The sequence below is a fragment of the Nuphar pumila genome, chromosome 8 (assembly GCF_984573655.1).
Source record: "Nuphar pumila chromosome 8, dmNupPumi1.hap1.1, whole genome shotgun sequence".
In the NCBI taxonomy this organism is placed as follows: Eukaryota; Viridiplantae; Streptophyta; class Magnoliopsida; order Nymphaeales; family Nymphaeaceae; genus Nuphar; species Nuphar pumila.
This window is the reverse complement of record NC_143256.1, coordinates 109,464,789-109,486,695: the sequence shown is the minus strand read 5'-3', so window position 1 is coordinate 109,486,695 and position 21,907 is coordinate 109,464,789. Positions and strand designations below refer to the sequence as shown.

General features: G+C 36.1%; 1 protein-coding gene across 1 annotated transcript; it reads left to right on the top strand.

The window, feature by feature from the left end:
* The first annotated feature begins 4,109 nt into the window (after positions 1–4,109).
* On the top strand, positions 4,110–13,217 carry LOC149830187 (bark storage protein A-like). Its single transcript, XM_090016369.1, has 5 exons — positions 4,110–4,263; positions 4,879–4,946; positions 5,039–5,194; positions 6,733–6,984; positions 12,822–13,217. The coding sequence occupies exons 1-5, from the start codon at positions 4,197–4,199 to the stop codon at positions 13,161–13,163; spliced, it is 885 nt and encodes a 294-aa protein (XP_089872495.1). The 5' UTR covers positions 4,110–4,196; the 3' UTR covers positions 13,164–13,217.
* The last annotated feature ends 8,690 nt before the right edge of the window (positions 13,218–21,907 follow it).

Sequence of the window (21,907 nt, the reverse complement as noted above, 5' to 3'; positions counted from 1 at the left end):
AGCACGACACAAAACCCATTTTTTATGTTGCCCTTTTCAAAAAGAGAAAGGGTGGGCATTTTCCTTTGCCATGTCTAGAATGGGCGACCAATGATCTTTATGGCAGTCTTCCAAGTGGTCTTCTCTCTCGATTGGCTTGGGTGGCCCCATGCGTAGGTCTTCTTGTCTTCCTCCCTGAGGGTGCCTTTCATCTGGTGGGGTTCTATGTGATTCTCCTTATCATCGAAGCTTGTCTTATCCTGATGGCGCACTGCCATGATTCCTTCCCTTGGTTTAGACCGCCAACCTCATGGAGCACCTCCCCCAGCATCCACTTGCTTCCCCATTACTCCTCTTATGCACTTCTTCTAAGTCATCTTAAAGTGCATATTATGGATGACAAGGGGAATTTTCATCTTAAACCTTACTAGCTAGAATGAGGTTGCGCTCGAAAAGTTGTGACGATTTATAGGTACCCAGTGATTTGCAGGTACCGCAATTTATCGGCACAGCGATTTATAGGCACTATGAGTTACAGGCATCACGATTTACTGGCACAGCGATTTGTAATTATCACGATTTGCAAACACGTCCATTTACGTGGTTTAGTCTTTAAGACCTACGTCCACGATAGGCAACCACTACAACTCTCTTTGTTTTTCTTCCAATAAAATCATATGAGGTATATTCCGATTTTTATAGCAAAGCTAATTAACCAAAAAAATATATTTATGAGAAGAAAGTGGACACTCAATCTTATCCCAACGTGAAGAGAGAGAGAGAGATTTAGGAAACTTAACAAACAATGGTTGCCGACTTCCCTTATCTTCATCAAGTTGGCAGAGGGACTGAATAAATGGCCACTCTTGCATATGTCTGATCAGTATTGTGCCATCGATAAGCTCCCTCTCGTGGTATCAACTGACCTCTTTCTCAAATTGGATGCACTTGCTAACGACAAGGTTTAATTTGAAAAAGGTAACCCATCTACGTAAGGGGTCATGATGTTTTGAGATCCCGATTATAGCGGGCAGCATGATGGGGCATGCAAAAAGGCCCTCTAAATGGCCGAAGTACCCCCACAATAGAGGTGATGAGTGCAACATCATGTTGTGTGCAGATTGAGGTGGCATCAACATAACAATCAAAGCAAATGAAGAGTTTGAGTGGATATGATAGGCTCCACCATTGGCCCTTGGTGACAATTGAGCTTCTACTAATGGAAGTGCCTCCAACCATGGAAAAACGATCGGTAGAGTTGACATCAACGAGACAACAAGAGGGCATGATGGATCTTGGAGAGGAATAGGTCTAGTGAGTTTGCTAGAAAAGTGGAGTTCGACAATGAATGACACTCCGATGAGGTAACTAACATCAGAGTCCACAGCGAGTCGACAAAGTGGCCAATGGAGCTGGACTCCTCTGGAAACATAAAAATCAGTGTTGTGAGAGGCGTACGCCTCAGTACTTGAAGTGTACGCCTCACAGGCAAGGCGCACGCTCAAGGTACTGAGGCGCACACTCAGTACCTGAAGCGTCGGTGCCTCCTCTGATCTGTGGCTAAAATCGAAAACAATTACACAATGAGTAGAGGAGGATATTCTGGCAAGATTTACGGTGGAATTTCTTCTCTTCATGATCTGAAATTGGATTTACTCACCGGAAAAAAAACAAAAGCTTCCAGCGAGTTTAACTGACTGAGTTCTTCCGACTGTTGTCGTAATCTGCACAGAGTCACAGACCCGTCGAGAAGCAGAGTGATACCCTCTGATGAGGTTTCTGGCGAAGGGGGGGGGGCTCTTCTCTCCGTGACCGGAATTGAGACCTACTCTCTTGATCATGAAGCTTACACTTCAACGCCTTGAGGCTTACGCCTCGCTTCATAACATGCTCAACGCCTTGCTTCGCCTCATCGCATTTAACAACCTTGATAAAAATTCAGTTGCCAACAGACTCCCGCAAGCAACCACTCTTGTTAGACTGACGGCGGTAGGTGGAACATGAACCTTGTTGAGGAGCAAGCCTCTGAGGACCTCAACAACCTGTCAAGTTTAGGTTGTTAAAGCTATAATGGGGACCACATCAAAAGCATTGTCATCGTCGACAAAATTTTTGCATAACGCAGTTTAGGCAGAACCAATCACCCTATGGTGATCCCTCTAGCGAAGCATGTTGTAGTAGATGACTTAGTCTGGTTGCTTTACGTGAGTGCACCAAAGTCCAACCCCTCAAATTGTGCGATTTAGAAACAAAAAAAGAAATGAGGCCTGTTAGAAGTGGAGATGGAACGGGACACCATGACCTCCTTGCGAAGGCCATAGATGAACCTTGTCGCCTGAAGGATGGTGAGGGAGCTTGCCGAGAAAAACCACTTAAAATCCTATCCTTGTCTTCCTAGATCCCAAAAAATATAATAATTTTATCATATCCTACCCAAACTCCTATCTCAAACAGAACTCTTCTTGGATGACCTCTATCATTTCTTTGAGATAATCATAGATTCACTTAGGTTGAATTAAAATCAAGAAAACCCTTGATCTATATTTCATTCATAATTCTTATAAAATAAGGATAGACCCTTAGAGTCTTAGAGTCAGGGGAACTATCAAAGGAGGAACTTAGGAGGATAAAAAATCTAACATCTAAAAATTTCCTGTTTGAGTATTGGTACTAGAGAAAGAACCTACTTAAGCTCTGCTTGCACTCTGGTCCTCTCTACACAGAGGTGTTGCTGAAGCCATTGAAGAACCCTCAAACCTACATGAAGGTGTTGTTGAACCGAAGAAGAGCCCCAGAGATGCAAACAGACCCCAATAGTCTGAAAATATACTTTTCCAGACCTTTTGCCTATTCATGTTGATTTGTTTAGCTCACCCATGAGGTACTCAAACACATTTTATCCCTTTGCATATCTGAATCTGTGGTGGCGTACTTCGAGCTGTGAAACTGGGGGCCCATAACTCATCACCCCCAACATCTTTAGTAATCTGATTCTCTTAATAAAAATTGGATTATATTTCTCCCAAAAAAAAGGTCAAGAAAATTGAAGCCAATACTAAGAGCTCCAAAAGCATCATCCACCTAGAATGAAAGAAGTAGATATGTAAAACATTAATTTCCAAATAACTTGCTACATTGTTTGTCTTTTAAGCATCCAATTAAAATGTTTGAAGTGCAAGGCTCGATACATATTTTTGGATTAATGTTGTGTGAATATTCACCTGTGTGTTAAGCTTTTTGGTGGTGATATTGACCTCATGTTCTTTCTATTTATTTTAGCTTTTCAATGAAATCTTTTTTTTTTATAATCTGGAGGAAAAACCTTATCACCGACTACTCATTGGCTAGCCTCTGGTTGGTCAAACTCTTGAGGTCCCTGTGTGCTAAGCTTTTTGGGGGTGATATTCACCTCATGTTCTTTCTTTTTATTTTATATTTTCAATGAAATCTTCTTTTTTTTTAGATAATCTAAAGGAATAATCTTATCATTGACTGCACATTGGCTGGCCTCCGGTCCCCCTGCCCCCCGTTGTGTACACTCAGTTTTGACCTTGTGGTAAAGGACATGTTCCCATCAGCGTGGTTTCATTGACAAGTCACCCTTACCAGATGAGCGCAGCCCTTGTGGGCAAATTTTTCTCATTCAAAATAAGAAAAGTCAACAATATCAAATAATATTTTAGTGCAATATCTAGCGTTTCTGATTATCTTCATTTAAAATATATCTAATATCTGAATTTATTAATTTCACCCGTGTTATTTTTAATACCATTGATCGCTTACACTGCCATGTCGGTATTGTTAATTTTTTTATTGTCCATGCCTTGTAAACGTAGCAAAACCATGTGGATGGTTTGCTTTTAGATATTTTTCAGTCAGCGCATCTCTTTCTTTATGGTTAATCTTTTGAGGATTGGAATTTTTTTGGTTTATTAAAAAAATCCAATCCAGTCACTTTTTTGGACCTTTAGGAAGCATGTTTTTAACCAATAGTTTCCATCCTTCCATATAAATATAGGAAGATTTGGACGCAAAAAAACAGAGAAGGGAAGGAAGTTCCAATGGCTCTCTTAAACACCATTTTCATGCTTCTTCTTGCTTTGTTGGCTCATATCTATGGCTCAGAAGGATTTGCTTCAAGAAAAACGTTACAAAAGATCAGTAAGATCAACAACAATGGTCCTTACATTGGTTTGGTGGTACCCAATTCTTTTGAGATGAACCCTCTCTTGCAATCACCAAGCTTCAAGCCAGCTCAAACTCTCCAATACCTGGACATTTCAGGTGATTTTTATGAACTCTTCTGTGTTTGAACTGTAAATTTGGCTATGCTACTTTGCCCACAAGGGTGCCGAAAAGCTGGCTTGGTGGGATGGCTTAAGGTGTTGAAATTGAAGGACGTTGCGAGTTCGATACTCGTTGCGTATGTTGTCAGCTTGCTGCAGGCCTAAGCTGATGGGAAACTATCACCTGTGGGCAAGGGCAAGTATTCGGAGAGTTTTACACTGTGGACACCGAAACGGGGGAAGTCACACCTCTCGACCCTTGTCGGGATGTTCGAATCATAACATTGTTTTCTCCTCATTATAAAAGAGAAAAGAGATTCTGCTGATTTATGCTTCTTTTCTAGTTTAGAGTCTTTTTTTTGTTATTTCGTGAAAAGTTTTATGAGATCATGCTTGTCAGATTTACAGTTTTGACATCACAAAGTTTAAACATCATGGTTGTAATTTAGTTTTCCTAAGTTGGTGTTTAACTTTTATGCTATATGCAAATTATTCTGCAAAATTACACTGAAAAAACTACTGGTTTTGGTTTAAATTACTGCAGAGAGCTCCAAAAAGTGCAGAATTTCATAGTCATCTTTTCTTTCGATGGTGTATAATGATTGTTTTGTAGGTAGAAGGTTTAGATTTGGTGCAATTGGAGATAAGAAGGTCATTGTGGTCATGACAGGATTGAGCATGGTATTGTATTTTGCTGCAATTTGTATTTGACAGGAAATATAAAATTCTACTGCTATGAGACAAAGTATGATACCATGGCTTTTCTTTTACAGCTTAATGCAGGCATAACTACCCAACTGTTACTGAGTTTATTTATAGTTGAAGGGGTTGTGCATTTTGGGATAGCAGGCAATGCAAATCCAAGCCTTCAAATAGGGGATGTAACCATTCCCGAGTCTTGGGCTCATACGGGTCTTTGGAATTGGCAGGTATGACTTTTTCCACTGAAAAATAATATATTCAGGGCAATATATATTTGTGTGAAAGAAAATTTATCATAAAGCTATTTTTTTAACAATTTCCCAGAAGAAAAGATTGATTTTCGCATCTTGCACAAAGCAGCCCTGTTTTAATTTTGTGAATAGATGTAATCGCTCTTTTTTCTTTTCTTCAATTAGATTCAAAATATTTCAAACCTTAACGTGATTCATATCTGATTCAACAAGGCCTAAAGCAACCAACCTTGTTTTTTTTATGATAAGAGAACTATATATAGTGACAAATCTCGTTCTCAGAATTTTCTCAGCAAAGGAAAATCTCAGGATAAAACTAAGATTTGTTTTAGCGAAAACATCTTAGGTTAATATCACTATATTTAAAATTCAAAAGTATGTAAGAAAGTGCATAAAAATATAAATACCACATTAGAAACACACGAGATCACGTTAGAACAGAATATCTTCAAAATAGGAAATATTTTGAAAATATTGCCATTTTTTGGATTATGTCAATTTTTATATAAAAATCTTACGGTAAAATCATGAGATTTTCAAAAAACCGGCTGATATTTGTGACTAGGGAGAAACCAGTGGCTGTTAAGATTGCCGGGAAGCATTTACTTTTACTGTTTCCTTTTAAGGAGAAGGTGGCAGCTGCCTACCACCTTCTTGTGTAGACCGCAATGACCTCTCACGATCTAACAGTCGTGCACTGTGCGATCAATAAAAGACTTTTAGCAGCGATCTCGACGCTAAAGAGTTGATTGCTCAGGAAACATGTGGGACTCCATCCCCTGCCACACAAAAATTGATTGGTTATTGAACTGAATCAGACAAGTCACGGTTGGCGCTTTGATGGACAGGCTGGACTGCCCACGAGCCCATCAATTTTTTTGTTTTTGTTTTTTTTTACGACGAAAGAAATCACTCATGGAGAATCGGGACACTTGATGGGCCCACCTCCATAGTTCATCTGAGTTGGCCAATGTACGAGTCAGGTCAGGTCCAGCTACACTGCTGTAGAATACTTTTCCATAAAATTTTAAAATATTTTCATTTTCATTATAATGGTAATTTATTTCTAAATATTTCTTTGCATGTAAAGAATACATAATGAATAATTGTTTCTGATTATTATTTTCTAAGTCGATGATTGTTTTCCTTATATTTTTTTTGTTAAAACAAGTGATCCTTGAAAGTAGACCAAAAGATTTTAAAAAAATTATCTGAAAAAAGGAAGAAAAGAATGAAGTAATTTCAAATGATCCATGGGGCGTGGATCATAAACAAAAAACTAAAACCAGTCATTTAAAATAACAAAAAAGACCGATTCATGGACCCAGGAATGGCCCCTACAAATAATAGTGTTTTATGCCGAATCGATTTGCTTCTAATAACATTGGCTAATCCCATTATAAGCATCTTTTGGATCCTTTCCTTTTTTCTTTCTCATGGCAACCATCTCTTTCTCATCCCATCCCATCCAAAATTGTTAACTTTCCAACGTAATCTTCTTGATGAATGCACAGAGGTATGGAGATGGGCCTGAGGAGCCGTTGTCTCTTGAATCAAATGGGGACTACACAAGGGAATATGGGTACATGCATTTTGCAGATTACAACAACATTACAGGGAATGGTGCGCCCTCGGACAACCTACTAAACAATGTTTGGTACCAACCTGAGGAGGTCTTCCCCATTGATGGAACCCCTGAAGTCAGGCAGCATGCATTTTGGGTTCCTACCAACAGCCAATACTTTAATATCTCCAAGAAGCTCAAGGCAAGTTAAACATCGCACTTCTTCGTTTACTTCACATCTGACTCATATAATATAGAATAAAATAATATGCAGCGACGCTGCATCATGCATCACCCATACAGCCATCCATCTTGGCATTTCCCGAGATGGTCGTGGTCTCCATCTTGAGAAAGGTTGAGATGGGTGGCTGTCAGTGACAGCAGAGACGGTGCATCATGCAGTGTCGCTGCATAAAAGTGCACTCTATAATATAAAAAATGAACAAACAAGGAGGTCAGATCTGGTGACACGTCAAAACACAATTTATTTTTTTGGTGTTTTGAAATCATCACCCTTCGTAACCTTTCATCACACTACAAACAGTGGGGCCCACCAAAAAAGCTGATGCATCATTACACAAAGATGAACGCTACGTATGGATGGTGGTGATTTCAAAACTCAAAAAAAAATTTATTTTGACCCCGGATGTTTAAGTGCACCAGATAAAATTATGATTTTAAACTTATAATGTTTTGGGACTTCCATGACCATTGATTTTTGTGATCTCGAAAATCTTCTTACCCATCTGATTCAAAACCTGTTTTTGATTATCACATCTTCAGTGTGTTCTTGACCATCTGATTATTAGTTTGATTGAATAGTTTAGGGATTTGATGGGGGCCAACTACCAGCTTTTCTCTCTATCGCAATATATATATGTGTGTGTGTGTGTGAAGTGTTACAATGCACCACAGTTTGTGTATTTGGACAAAAAAATACCTTTAAAGTGACTTTTTTGTAATTTCTGCTATGGGTTTTTATCATTTTGCAAACTATATTTTGGCTTGTCCTTGTATTTATGCACGGTTGCCCAACTTTGCATTTGTTGACCAAAAAAGTTACAAATATGCATCCAGCATTCATCAAACCCAAAACCTACCATTCAACATGGCTACCAGTTTGACTGAATGGTGATCTTATCAGCAAATTCATGGCATGTTGTGCAAGTCATTGTTTAGCAGTTACAACTGATTGTTTATAAGAGAAATTGAAGGATTTATATTAGTTAGAGAAGCCAAACAACTAGAGAGGATTTATGCCCATGATGATGCTTGATGGCATGATTTTTAGTAGATGATGTATTTATGATGAGTTTCTCTATGAGCAATTCATAGGTTAGGGCCACAAACAGATTATTGGTGTGAAACTGATTTGGGTTTAGACAAATCGAGCATGCCTGGGTGAACTTTCCGGTGGATATATAAAAGGTTGAGTTATGGGAAGGTAGATGCAAGGATAGGAATAGGCAATTTGTTGTTGTTTTTAGGAAAGTTAGATTGACATTAATCGTTAAAAACTAAGTAATAAAGTGTAGAAAGATAATGACCAAAAACCCAAAGCAAAAATTATAAAAAAAGTAAATTTAAAAGGTATATGTTGTCTGATATTAAACTCCGCATGTGCGGTAGGCCAGTGGCAGCCAGCATAAAAACTTAGTCATACCCTATGAATATGAATCAATATGAGAATTTCATTGGGGCATTCCCTACTGAGTGATGCGTTCTATAGGCCCGAAGGCAGTGATAAATGGGTAAGGGTTGTCAGGTCGTCTCCCAGAAGCGACGCGTCACACCGGTGCCCGGGTGTGGTGTCAAACAGGCAAGGGTTCCCTCACTTTGTTGGATGGGTGGGGGTAAAGAAGTTAGTTTAAGACCATAAAATTAGGTTAGCCACTTGAAACATAAGGTATTTAACTGATAAGTTAGTAGAGTTAGTAGATGTTATGTGTAGGAGAAAGATTGATATTTTATGTCTACAAGAGACCAAATGGGTAGGTGAGAAAGCAAAAGTGATAGAACCTTGGGGATATAAGATTTGGTATACAGGAATAAATAAGAATAAAAATGGAGTAAGGATTGTTATGAGTCATGAGTTTATAAATAATGTAGTTGAGGTCCATAGGAAGGGTGATAGGATTTTACTTATTAAATTAGTACTAGGTATGAATATTATTAATATTATTAGTATTTATTCACCTCAAGTAGGTTTAGATGATTCCATTAAGCGTCAATTTCGGAAAGATTTAGATGGAGTTGTACAATGGATATCTTATGGAGAAAAGCTTTTCATCGGCGGTGACCTTAATGGACATGTAGGCATTAGTAGGGATGGATTTGAGAGTATCCATGGAGGCTATGGTATAGGAAAAAAGAAACGAAAGTGGAGAAAGGATTTTAGATTTTGGTTTGTCCTGTGATATGATCTTAGCAAACACTTGGTTTAGAAAGAGGGGGTCTCACCTAGTAACATTTAAAAGTGGGGTTAATGCGAGTGAGATAGATTTTTTCCTACTTAGAAAGAGAGATACGGGTTGTTGCATCGATTGTAAGGTTATACCGGAAGAAAATGTAGCTACACAACATAGAGTCTTAATTTCAGATCTTAGAATTAGACAATATCGCAAAAGGGATAGACATAGGATAGATCCTAGAATTAAGTGGTGGGCACTGAAAGGAGCTAAACAAGAAATGTTTGTAGAATAGGTAGTTAAGGAAGTTGATTGGTGTCTCAAGGATAATTCACAATCAATGTGGAATAAGATAGCGGGTGGCATGAGAGAGGTGGCTAAGGAGGTATTTGGTGAGTCTAAAGGCGGTGCACCGCTAGGTAAGGATATATCATGGTAGAACGAGTATGTCAAATTAGCTATTAAGATTAAAAGAAAGTGTTATAGAAATCTAAGAGTCGTGATAATGAGAATTTGGAGAAGTATATGATAGCAAAGAAGGAAGCTAAAAAAGTAGTTTGAAACGCGAGGGATAAGGTATATAAGGAGGTTTATGACAAATTGGATACCAAAGAGGGCGAGAAAATATTTATAGGCTTGCAAAGATGAGAGATAGAAAATTGAGGGATCTGGGTATGGTTAGATGTATCAAAGATGAAACACAAAAGGTTTTAGTCAAAGATGAGGAGATTAAGGAGAGATGAAAAGATTATTTTGATAAGCTATTTAATGGAAGTCATGCTCAGGATCTTGGATACTTCTTCATTCCTTTTTATGAGATGAATCGTGACTTCATGCGTAAGATTCAAAAGAAAGAAATTGCAGAGGCTTTGAAGAAAATGAAATCAAGAAGGGCAGTTGGCCCATATGGTATACCTATTGATGCTTGAAAATGCTTTGAAGAAAAAGGTTTAGAATGATTGACAAATCTTTTTAACAAAATTTGGCGGACAAATAAGATGCCTGATGAGTGGAGGAAGAGTACTTTGGTACCTCTATATAAGAATAAGGGTGATATACAAGATTGCACAAACTATCGTGGTATAAAACTCATGAGTCATACTATGAAACTTTGGGAGAGGGTGTTGAGTCTAGTTTGAGAAAGGTTGTCATGATATCGGAGAATCAATTTGGTTTTATGCCTAGAAGATCAACTATGAAAGCTATACATCTTTTTAGACAACTTATTGAGAGATATAAAGAGAAGAACAAAGATTTGCATATGGTTTTTATTGATTTGGAGAAGGCATACGATAGAGTACCTAAGGACGTTCTCTGGTGGACAATGACGAAGAAAGGTGTTTTTCTCAAGTACATTAGTATAATCAAAGATATGTATGAAAGAGTAGTAACCAATGTTCGCACTTATGGAGGGGTGACAACCAATTTTCCTATAACGGTTGGGTTACATCAAGGATCTGCTTTAAGCCCTTTCCTATTTGCTATAGTGATGGATAAGCTTACGAGATCAATTCAAGAAAATGTGCCATGGTGTATGTTGTTTGTTGATGATATTGTTTTGATTGATGAGTCTAGAGTTGGGGTTAATGCTAAGTTAGAATTATGGAGACAGACATTGAAAGCAAGAGGTTTTAAGTTGAGTAAGAGTAAGACAGAATATATGGAATGTCGGTTTAGTAAGCAACGAAGTAATGATGAGAGTGTAGTGAAGCTTGGTGAGCAAGAAATACCGGTGGATGATTGTTTCAAATATTTGGGATCTATCATTCAAAAGTATGAAGAAATTGATGGAGATATAAATCATAGGATAACGGTTGGGTGGATGAAATGGAAAAGTGCAACTAGAGTGTTGTGCGATCGTAGAATGTCATTGCGGTTGAAGGAAAAGTTTTATAGGAAGACTATTAAGCCCGCTTTACTATATGGTACGAAATGTTGGGTTGCCAAGAGACATCATATTCAAAAAATGAGTGTAGCTGAGATGCGTATGCTTAGATGGATGTGTAAAAATATAATAAAAGATAAGATTCAGAACGAGAAAATATGTAAGAAGGTAAGTGTTGCACCCATTGAAAATAAGATGAAAGAAAATCATTTACGGTGGTTTGGACATATTTGGCGAAGGCCTAATGATGCTCCAGTTAGAAGGATGGAGAAATGGAAAAATATATTAGTTAAAAGAGGTCGAGGTAGGCCTAGGAAGACTTGGATGGAGATGGTAGGAAAGGATATGAATGCTTTGAACCTCACCGAGAACATGGCATTGGATAGAAATGATTGGAGGAGAAGGTTTCATGTGGAAGACTCAGAATGATTTTCTTTTTTGGTTCATATTGCCGACCCCAATTGTTTTGGGATGAAGGCGTAGTTGTTGTTGTTGGTTGTGCACTGCAACATTCTCCTATATATATATATATATATATATATATATATATATATATATATATATATATATATATATATATATATACACACACACATGCATATAAGCCACAATCATTTATACATGCAATCTACTAGGAAACACTATTTTCGCATTTTTTTACAACCTTCTTTTTATAGATCTAAACTTATAAATGTGATCATGTTTCTAAAGTAAAATAAACATGGAGGATCATGTTTTTGCAACATGTAAGTTCATTTGGAAAGCAGTTCAAAATTGCTAAAATTTCATGACTCAAAAAAATTGTATTTTTCCTAATCCCATCTTAAATCTTAAATCTTAAATCTTAAATCTTAAATCTTAAATCTTAAATCTTAAATCTTAAATCTTAAATCTTAAATCTTAAATCTTAAATCTTAAATCTTAAATCTTAAATCTTAAATCTTAAATCTTAAATCTTAAATACTATAAAAGCATATATAAGCTTGGGTAGTGCAGGCCAAATGTTTAACCATTATAACTTTTTTCTCAAATGACACTTTTCTCAAATGACACATTTTTCTTGAATGAAATTATAGATTTCTTTCGGCATTTATAACTGTTTTCAAAAAACGAAATGTATTACTTTACACTTATGAATTTTTTTACACAAAAATAGGTGTTACCTTTCCATAAAGAAAATGTAGGAATACTCTCTCTCTCTCTCTCTCTCTCTCTCTCTCTCTCTCTCTCTCTCTCTCTCTCTCTCTCTCTCTCTCTCTCTCTCTCTCTTAATATTCTCAATTGCCAACCTTGCATGACCTACCAAAAGTCACACCCTACAAATAATATTTTATTTTAGATGTATACATATTGTTTATTAATCATATTTTGTCATAATAAAAAATTTTAATATAAACTTATTCATCTATAGATCCCGGATATATAGAACATTAAAAAAGATGATTCTATACATTAAAAAAATTGTACCATAATTTCTAGTACATTAGAAAAGATTATTCAAAGTGTGATCTCTATCAGAAAAAAACTATGCTTGACATATCTAAGAAGCTAAATTGAGTGGATACAACTGGCAACTATGATTTTTCAACTAGATTACATACACGTGGACATGTCATACTACCATACTATCATGTTTGGTGTGTAGATGTTTAAGCTGCATGGTTGCCTCTTATATATGCTGAGAGGATTACTACCATTTTCAAAGAATGTATAAACCTGAAATTGGCTGCTATGGTTTAATTGCAGGATCTGAAGCTGGAAAGATGTGTGAACTCTACAACCTGCTTGCCAAGGGAGTCAGTGGCAGTAACAGTGAGTAGGGGGATTAGTGCCAATGCGTTCCTTGACAATGCTGCTTACAGGGAATTTCTCTACACCAAGTTCAATGCAACACCATATGACATGGAAAGTGCCGGAGTTGCACTGGTCTGTCTCCAACAGAAGACTCCCTTTATTGCTTTGAGGTCCCTTTCTGATCTAGCCGGTGGTGGTTCCTCTCAGTCAAATGAAGCTTCCATCTATGCTTCTCTTGCAGCTCAAAATGTTGTATTAGCTGTAATCAAATTCATCCAATTGTTATCCGATTGATTTATCGGATGTTTATTTGCTTTCAAAAGAACAATTATTTTGTTTAGTTTTCAATTACAAGCCAGAATTACATAAATTTGAGAATAAAAAAACAAGGATAATGAAGCAAAGGAGCATGACAACTATATATTTAACGAGCAAGTTGGTGAACTTAAAACATGTTATGAATACCATGAATAAACACCATGCAAATCACAAGATAAAGAGAAGAAGAAAACAAGAGAATGCATGGGATTTACGTGGTTCGGCAATCAAGCCTATGTTAACAGGCGAAGGAGCAAAATCCACTAGCAATATGTGAAAAAATATAATGGCGAGATACGGAGCTCTCAAAATCCAAATCCCTAATACACCTAAAACTCATACCTAACTCCAAAAAGATGCAGCAATATATATGACAAAAGGTACAAAACCCTAACTAGTATAAAAGAAAAAATTATAAAATTAGACTGATCCATACTATTGTGGCTAAACCGCCATTAACCCGATTGCTCAAATCCATCCTAATAATACCAAATCAATTTAAACAACCCACAATAGGATCTAAAAACCCATGCACAAAAAAGTGCACAGAAGATAAAGAAAAAAGATAGTACAAACCACAACACAAAGATTTACATAGTTCACCCACAAGAAGCTACATCCATGGGCAAAGCCAACAAGCAAGATTCCACTATCAATAAAAAGATCACAACGAGAATACAAGATTAGAGATCAATAACTTTACCTCCCCAATCTAATGAACACTCAACACCGCATAATTTATAACCTAACAAAAGAGACTGACAGAGCATATTATGGCAAACACCTCCAAAAACACCTTTGCACCATAGGGTATGGATGTGGAAAGCTTTTGAAGGCAAATCCCCCTCTATTCTCAACTTCTACTATTTGAAAAAGATAGCCTTATGCATAAGGATGCCCCAATAGTATGAGATTTATATTGTTAATAAGACCCAATGATCAAAATACCCCCCAAATAAGAGGAAAATATTTTACTAACCTCAATAGAGAAAAGATAGGTGATTGATATCACCTAACCCAGCAATCTTTAACTTGATAGAAAATTACTCAAGTTCATCATGCGTTTATACTTAGTTTTCCACCTCAACCACCTTAGTTAGCATATCCACTAAATTCTCATTGGTTCTAACCTTTAAAACCTTTACTTTGTCATTTTCTACCACTTATGGATGTAGTGATATTGAACTGCAATATGCTTTGTCCTCCTGTCATAAATCAGGTGTTTAGCTAAACATATTGCACTCATATTGTCACAAAATAAAATCATGGCTCTAAGATGCACCTCAACTTTACCCATCAAATCTTGGAGCCAAATTGTTTTCTTGCAAGCTTCTGTCAATGCCATGTACTTGGCCTTGGTAGTAGATAACACTACCGTTGATTGAAGCTTTGGCATACAACTTATTCAACCATTCCTATATTGAAACACATAACTTGTTGTAGACCTCATCTTGTTAAGATCTCCTGCATAGTTTGCATCAACATAACCATGAAATATATTAGAAGCTTTGTGATATGTGATAATAAAATCACTTGTACTTCTCATATATCAAAGTACCCATTTAGCTGCTTCCCAATAATTCTTCTTAGGATTTTCCACATATCCCCTTAGAATGCCAACCGCATAAGCTATGTCTGGCCGAGTGCAAATCATAACAAACATGAAACTACCCACCAACTAGCATATGAAACATCATATATCTTATTCATTTCTTCCTTTGACCGGTTTTGCTTTGCTTATAGCGACAAACACCTTTTTCACAAAACCCTTTAGTGATAATGATATTATTCCATTTTGTCGTACCCTTGTTATATTCATGCCAAATATTCGTTTTGCTGAACTGAGATCTTTCGTCTCAAATGTTATGCTCAATTGTCCCATGAGCTCATCAATCTTGCTTTTATCTTTGCCGACTAATAGCATGTCATAAACATATAAAACCAACAACAAGAATGTATTATCTTTAAAAAACTTCAAATAAACACAATGTTAATAATTACTTCTATGAAAACCAAACTTTTCCTTAAATAGATCAAATTTCTTGTATCATTATCTTGAAGCTTCCTATACACAAGACTCTTTTTGACCTCAATAAAACTTTAAGGTTGTTGCATGTTTTGCTATGATCTAAATCATATTTTGCTACAAGGCCTCCAATAAAACTTCAAGGCCTCCATGAAAAAATGTCATCTTTACATCCATTTACTTATGCTCTAAATCATATTTTGCTACAAGTGCTAACACAAATCGAATAGAAACCAATTTAACAATGATGCAAAAATCTAAAAGAAACCAATACCTTCCTTTTGTGTGAAGCCTTTAGCAACCAATCGTACATACATTTCAATCTTCCCATCTACACTTCTGTTGAGCTTATAAACATATTTTCACCCAACCACCGTTTGACCCTTAGGTAGCTCGACAAAATCCCATATGTGGTTCTTATGAAGAGCATGCACTTTGTCATCCACATCTTTCTTCCAACTCATCAAATTGACATGTTTTATTGCTTCTTGATGAGAACATGCATGGTTCTCCATCTTCTATTAGTAAAGCTCTCATGGTGATAGGATTCACATAATCATTTAATCTTCTCGGCAACTGCCTCTCACATCTTGGTTTATCCAAAAGATAGTGGTGGTTCTTGAACATTATCTTCATTATGTTCTTCGGCCTCATGATCGTTCTCATTGGCTACATCTTCAATGAGATCTACAACTTCTGAACTTGAAAACTCTAAAGTAAACTCAAAATGCTCCACCTCATATTGATTTGCATCATTACTACCCTTTTTCGTAATCTTGAAAAGTACTCGAGATTCATCAAAATGCTCGGCTTATATTCAACTAGTGTGCAATGGAATCCCATAACATGTAATCTTTCATACATTTGCCATAGACAACAAATATACACTTATTGAACTTGGGTTTAAGCTTATTCATTTGGCAACTGGGAATTAAAGCATAAGCATCACAACTAAATATCTTCAAATTTGAATAATCACAGAGTTTGAAACTACACCTCTTATAGAGTATTTTCATTGAATGCGGCTGAAAGAGACCTGTTCATGAGATAACATGTTGTGGACATAGCTTTCACCCATAGTTGTTGCTCTACATCTTTATTTCTCATCATGCATCTCACATGCTCTATTAATCTCCAGTTCATGCATTCGAGCACACATTTTTGTTGAGGTGTAAATACCTTCATCCTTACAAAATTTATTAAACTCCTTGTTTTTGTATTCTATGTCATTATGAGTCCTAATGACTTTAATGCACCAACCTACCTGTTTGCTTTTTTACTTCGTCTTTGAAATGCTTGAATGTTTCAAATACTTCATCTTTGGACTTCAAAAAATAAACCACACCTTTCTTGAAAATTTATTAATAAATGACACGAAATAAAGTGCACCATGATATGATTTAACTGATGATGGCCCCTACACTTTCGAGTGAATATAATCAAGAATACCCTTGTGTGATTTTCTTTGAAACTTTGCCTATATTGTTTTCCATAGTCACAATGCTCACAAATTTCTTTTTCACCAAAACTCAATTTAGGAGTATGATTCTTTTTAATTAAGAGTTTTATATGTTTTTCACTCATGTGACAGAACCTTAGATGTCATAGTAGAACCACAGTGTCATCTTCTGCAATCATATGAATTTCATCAATTATGGTGCTTCCAAGTAACTTGCATAAGTTCCTAACCCAAATTCCTTTTATAATCATCAATGCATCAATAGTGATTTTGAGAACACCTACTTGCTCGATAAATTTGTAGACTTTGGATTCCAATTCGGTAAGGGATATTAAACTTTTCTTTAAATTTTGTACATGTCTCACATTTTCAAGTGTTCTAATCATGTCATCATATATCATTATACGAATTGTGTTAACTCCAATCATCTTACTTGTTGAGTTGTTGATCATCAAAATCAATATGTGCTAAACCATGACCGATGGGGATACATATGATGTGTAGTACCAGTTTCCAAAATTCATTTTTTGGTGGAATGAATGATTCTTTCTAGCTATAAACATTTCATCTTCAATAACTTCGGATGTAGTTTCTTTTACTTGATTAGCTTCATTCTTTTTTTTGGTCCTTTGTCTTTATTTGAGTTATTGCTAGAGCTTGAATCTTTTTTTGAACTCTTTCTAAATCAACATTCCTTCTTTATATGACTCTTTTTACCACAAACCCAACATGCATCTTTATCATATTGACCCCTTGACTTTGATGGAAACTTAGATTTATTTCTTGCACCGCCTTTTGAATTATCTTGCTCACTTGGTTGGCCTCTTGTTACAAGAGATTCTTCCTTATAATCAACCAAGCGCAGTAGCCTTCCTGCCAAGTTCATCTAAAAGAAGAACACTACTTACAATGTTCAAATTAAAAGAAGTCACATTGCTACAATATAAAGTAGTAACCAACATATCATATGATTCTGCACATGAACAAGGTAGTGTCACTGCTTTGACTTCCTCATTCATCTTTACTCAAATGCTTTAAAGTTGATAGAAGATGGCGTTTAGCTCATTCAAGTATTTGGTCACCTTTGCACTTGGCTTCATTAAGAAAGTGTATAACTTTCCTTTTAAGAAAAACTGATTAGTGAGAAATTGGTTTGATATAATGATTGGTTATAGTTTCCTTGGCAATATTGAAAAACACCCTTAGACAATCCCAACAAAATTGTTGATCTGGCCTTTTTATCTAACTCTTTTCTTTGTAGATCTGTAGTGGTGACATCTTTATTATCTTTTCCAAGCAACACTTTTTCATACTCATCTAAGCATAAGCATATGAGTGTAGCTGAGATGCGTATGCTTAGATGGATGTGTGGAAATACAATAAAAGATAAGATTTGGAACAAGGAGATACGTAAGAAGGTAGGCATTGCACCCATTGAAAATAAGATGAGAGAGATGTTAAATTGTAATTTATAAGACAATGTATTTTCTATATATATTTTATATATATAAAAGAAGATACATATACATATATATATTTCATATATATATATATGTATTCATCTACTTGTATATATAAAATATATATTTCTTTATTGTATTGGTTGTAGGAGTATTTTAGTTATTTCTATATTTTATGCATATTCATGTTTTTTAATATGATTGTAATTCCTTCTTTTCATTTTTTTATTTTTGTAATTTTTTTCATTTCTTATTTCTTTTTTTTTATATAATGTTTTTGTACACAGTCAGTGGATGACTGTGTACAGTGTACAACAGTCAGCCATTGACTGTGTACACAGTTTTAAAAATATAGACGTTGGGTTGATTCCCAACGTCTCTAATAAGAGCTGTTGGGAATAGCCCAACGTCTCTTAAGTTTGCTTATAAATAAGGGCTATGTGAGCCCATTGTATGGATGTATTAGAGTAAGGAGTTGTCTCCGTAAGCTTATAAATATTGTGCATTTATTGCACTTCTTTTGTGGTGTAAAGCTTATAAACACTATGCATTTATTGCACTTCTTTTGTGGTGTAAAGCTTATAAACACTGTGCATTTATTTTGTGTATTGAGTATTTGAAGTATCAAGTTATTTGAAAACTTGATTGTTTGCAAGGATTCTTCACATGGTATCAGAGCAAGGTTGGAGAAAAAAAAAGGATCGAGTGGGTTCTCACTTTTTTGGGTGCCTCAAAAAGCGTGCCCTCGATTTTTTTGGTGATTGAAGTGGATTCACTTGTTCATCCAATATTTTAGAAGACTCTTCTATCAAGAAAGGTCTAAAAATCCTTTTGTGGTACGTATTCTTTTTCATCATCTCTCCTCTCTAATGGGTGAAAAAGACTCTCAGTTTTCTCTCGGCTTCAAACTCAATGGGTCCAACTATCATGTCTGGATCGGAAACATGGAAGCTCATATTAAAGGAAAATAGCTTTGGGGTTATGTTCAAGGCTCGATTCCTGAACCGGAGCCAAAGATAACCTTGATGGAGAAAGGAGAAATAAAAATCCTTGAAGGCGAAGAAAGAGCCAAGGCTCTTAAAGACTACACCAAAAAGCATGAAGAATGGGAGATGAGGAATTTTAAAATCATCTCATGGATTTTCTCATCCGTAGAAACAAGAATTAACGCCAATATTATCAAGTTTAAGAAGGCTTCGCAAGCGTGGGAGTACCTTGAGAAGATGTACACCTCTAGGGACCTGTCTCATAAATATTACCTTCAAAAGAGATCTCTAACTCTCCGTCAAGAAGAGATGACTTAAGGGAGTATTTTGCCGAACTCTCTTCTATTTGGGATGAGCTTGCTATGCTCGAACCCAAGTGGAGTGGAGAAGCCATAGAGCTTCGTTATAAACAATTGGAAGAAGATAGATTTTTTAATTTTTTGAATGGGCTTAAGTCTGAATTCGAACAAATCTGATCTTCTCTTTTATCCGCCTTCACTTCCCCCTCTCTTGAAGATGTAATTACTAAACTAAGTGGGGAAGAGACTCGTATGGGTATAAGCAAGAACAACCCAAGTGTTCTAGCTACACCTTCTTATAATGAAGAAAATGAAGGAGTTAATGTCGTCTCAAGACCGGGGAGCAACTTAAGGACCTACAAGCCTCCTCACTTCAAGAATCAAAACTCAAGTGGTCAAGAAGGGAAGAAGGATTATAGTGAGCTTTTATGTCATTTTTGTAAGGAACCAGGGCATATCAAGACTATTTGCCCAAAGTGAAAAAAGTTACTTGCCATGGCTACTACATCCCAACCTCAAAAGGAAGAGTGCTCGTCATCTTCAAATGGAGCTCTTTCATTTCAACAAATCGTGGATGCACTTCAACCTCTTTTAAAAGGGGTTATTTCCGGAGTCGCCATGTCAACATCTTCTCCTCCTGGTAAGACCTCTTGGCTTTTAGATTCGGGTGCTTCTTTTCACATGACCCCAAGTTTTAGTTCTTTTTCTGAATACTCAAAAAATCTCTCTCCATCTTTTGTTTCAATTGCAGATGGAACATCTCTTGAAGTAAAAGGAATAGGAAATTTTGAAAAACAAGGGTTCTTTATTCCAAAAATTAGATTTATACCCAAATTAAACTTAAATTTGCTTTCTGTTTCTCAACTCTTGGATCATGGGTGTGATATAAAGTTTTCATCTAACAAATGTTGGATACAGAATCGCCGGTCCGAGAGATTGATTGAGGAAGGCTCTAGGAAGGGTGATCTATACTATGTCGATTCCCTTCAAATTCCAAAGAACCTGTTTTGTAATGTTGTCCAACAAAAAGATATTAATGTGTGGCACAAGAGACTTGGACATCCAAATATTGCAAAAATTTCTCATTTACCTTTTGTTAAAAGTCTATGTAAAAGTTATTTAACTTGTAATGACTGTATTCTTGAGAAAATGAAAAAAATGCCTTTTGTGAAAGATCTATGTTTACAACAAGACCTTTTGAAATTATCCATTCGGATGTATGGGGACCGTCACCCGTCCTATCAAAAGGAGGCTTTGCATATTATGTCATTTTTGTTGACAACTACACGAGATATTGTTGGATTTATTTTCTTAAACACAAATATGAAGTTTTCTCAATTTTTAAAACCTATCATATGATGATTAAAAATCAATTTAATGAGAATCTAAAAATTTTTAGAACTGACTCTGGTGGAGAATACCTTTCAAGTGAATTCAAAAATTATCTTGAAAGTCATGGTATTATTTACCAAAGATCTTGTCCCAAAACCCCTCAACAAAATGGATTAGCCGAAAGGAAGCATAGACATATAATAGAGACAACTCGAACATTACTTGTTTCTCAAAACATCCCAAAAGGTTTTTGGGCTGAAGCGGCTTTAGCATCTGTCTATCTGATAAATCGGCTACCTTCTAAAAACTTGAACAATATCTCGCCTTTTGAAAAATTGTATACCAAAGAACCCGACTATAGTTGGTTGAGAATTTTTTGTTGCAAATGTTTCGTTCTTACTGACAAGAATGACAAGCTTTCGCCAAAAGCTATTGCATGTGCTTTTCTTGGATATTCTGAAACCCAAAAAGGGTTTCGTTGTTATTATATTGAGAATGACAATCTATATGTTTCCAGAAATGTGAGTTTTCTGGAAAATGTTAATGGTTTTGAAAGGAGTGAACCCTTTGAAGAAAACATGGGTTACTCCTTTTATTTAAAATGTTAGCACATGATGACAATTCCATTCATAATGTCATCAATGATAAAGAAGATGGCGCTTCCCATACACCTATCTCCCAACATAGAAGTGAAGGAGCATTGAGAGATCCTATAACATATACCCATAGAGATAAAAACAGTTTTAGGAGTGCAATTGAAAAATTCAGTGAACCTAGTGGGTCCAATTCAACAAATGATGAAAACCTACGAAGAACTAAGAGAAGTAGAAAGATGCCTTCTAGGTTTATTTCATATGATTCATTTATTCCTAAACATAGAGCCTGCCTTAGTGCCATTCATTCCTATATAGAACCCAAAAACTTTGAAGAAGCCAAAAAGAATGATGAATGGTTGAAAGCAATGGAATGTGAGCTTTCAGCTCTTAACAGGGCAAAGACTTGGGAGTTCCAAGATCTTCCTAAGGGTAAGAAAGCAATAGGGTGTAGATGGGTATTTAAGGTAAAGACTAAGAGCAATGGATCTCTTGAGAGATACAAGGTTCGATTAGTTGCAAAGGGATATAGTCAAGAATACGGGATTGACTATGAAGAAACTTT

Bases quoted from the DNA above. Each gene is read 5' to 3' on its own strand.
- LOC149830187 (XM_090016369.1), top strand. From the start codon at position 4,197: ATGAACCCTCTCTTGCAATCACCAAGCTTCAAGCCAGCTCAAACTCTC. The intron at 4,264-4,878 runs GTGATTTTTATG...ATTGTTTTGTAG, and splicing joins CCAATACCTGGACATTTCAG to GTAGAAGGTTTAGATTTGGT. The intron at 6,985-12,821 runs GCAAGTTAAACA...GTTTAATTGCAG, and splicing joins ATATCTCCAAGAAGCTCAAG to GATCTGAAGCTGGAAAGATG.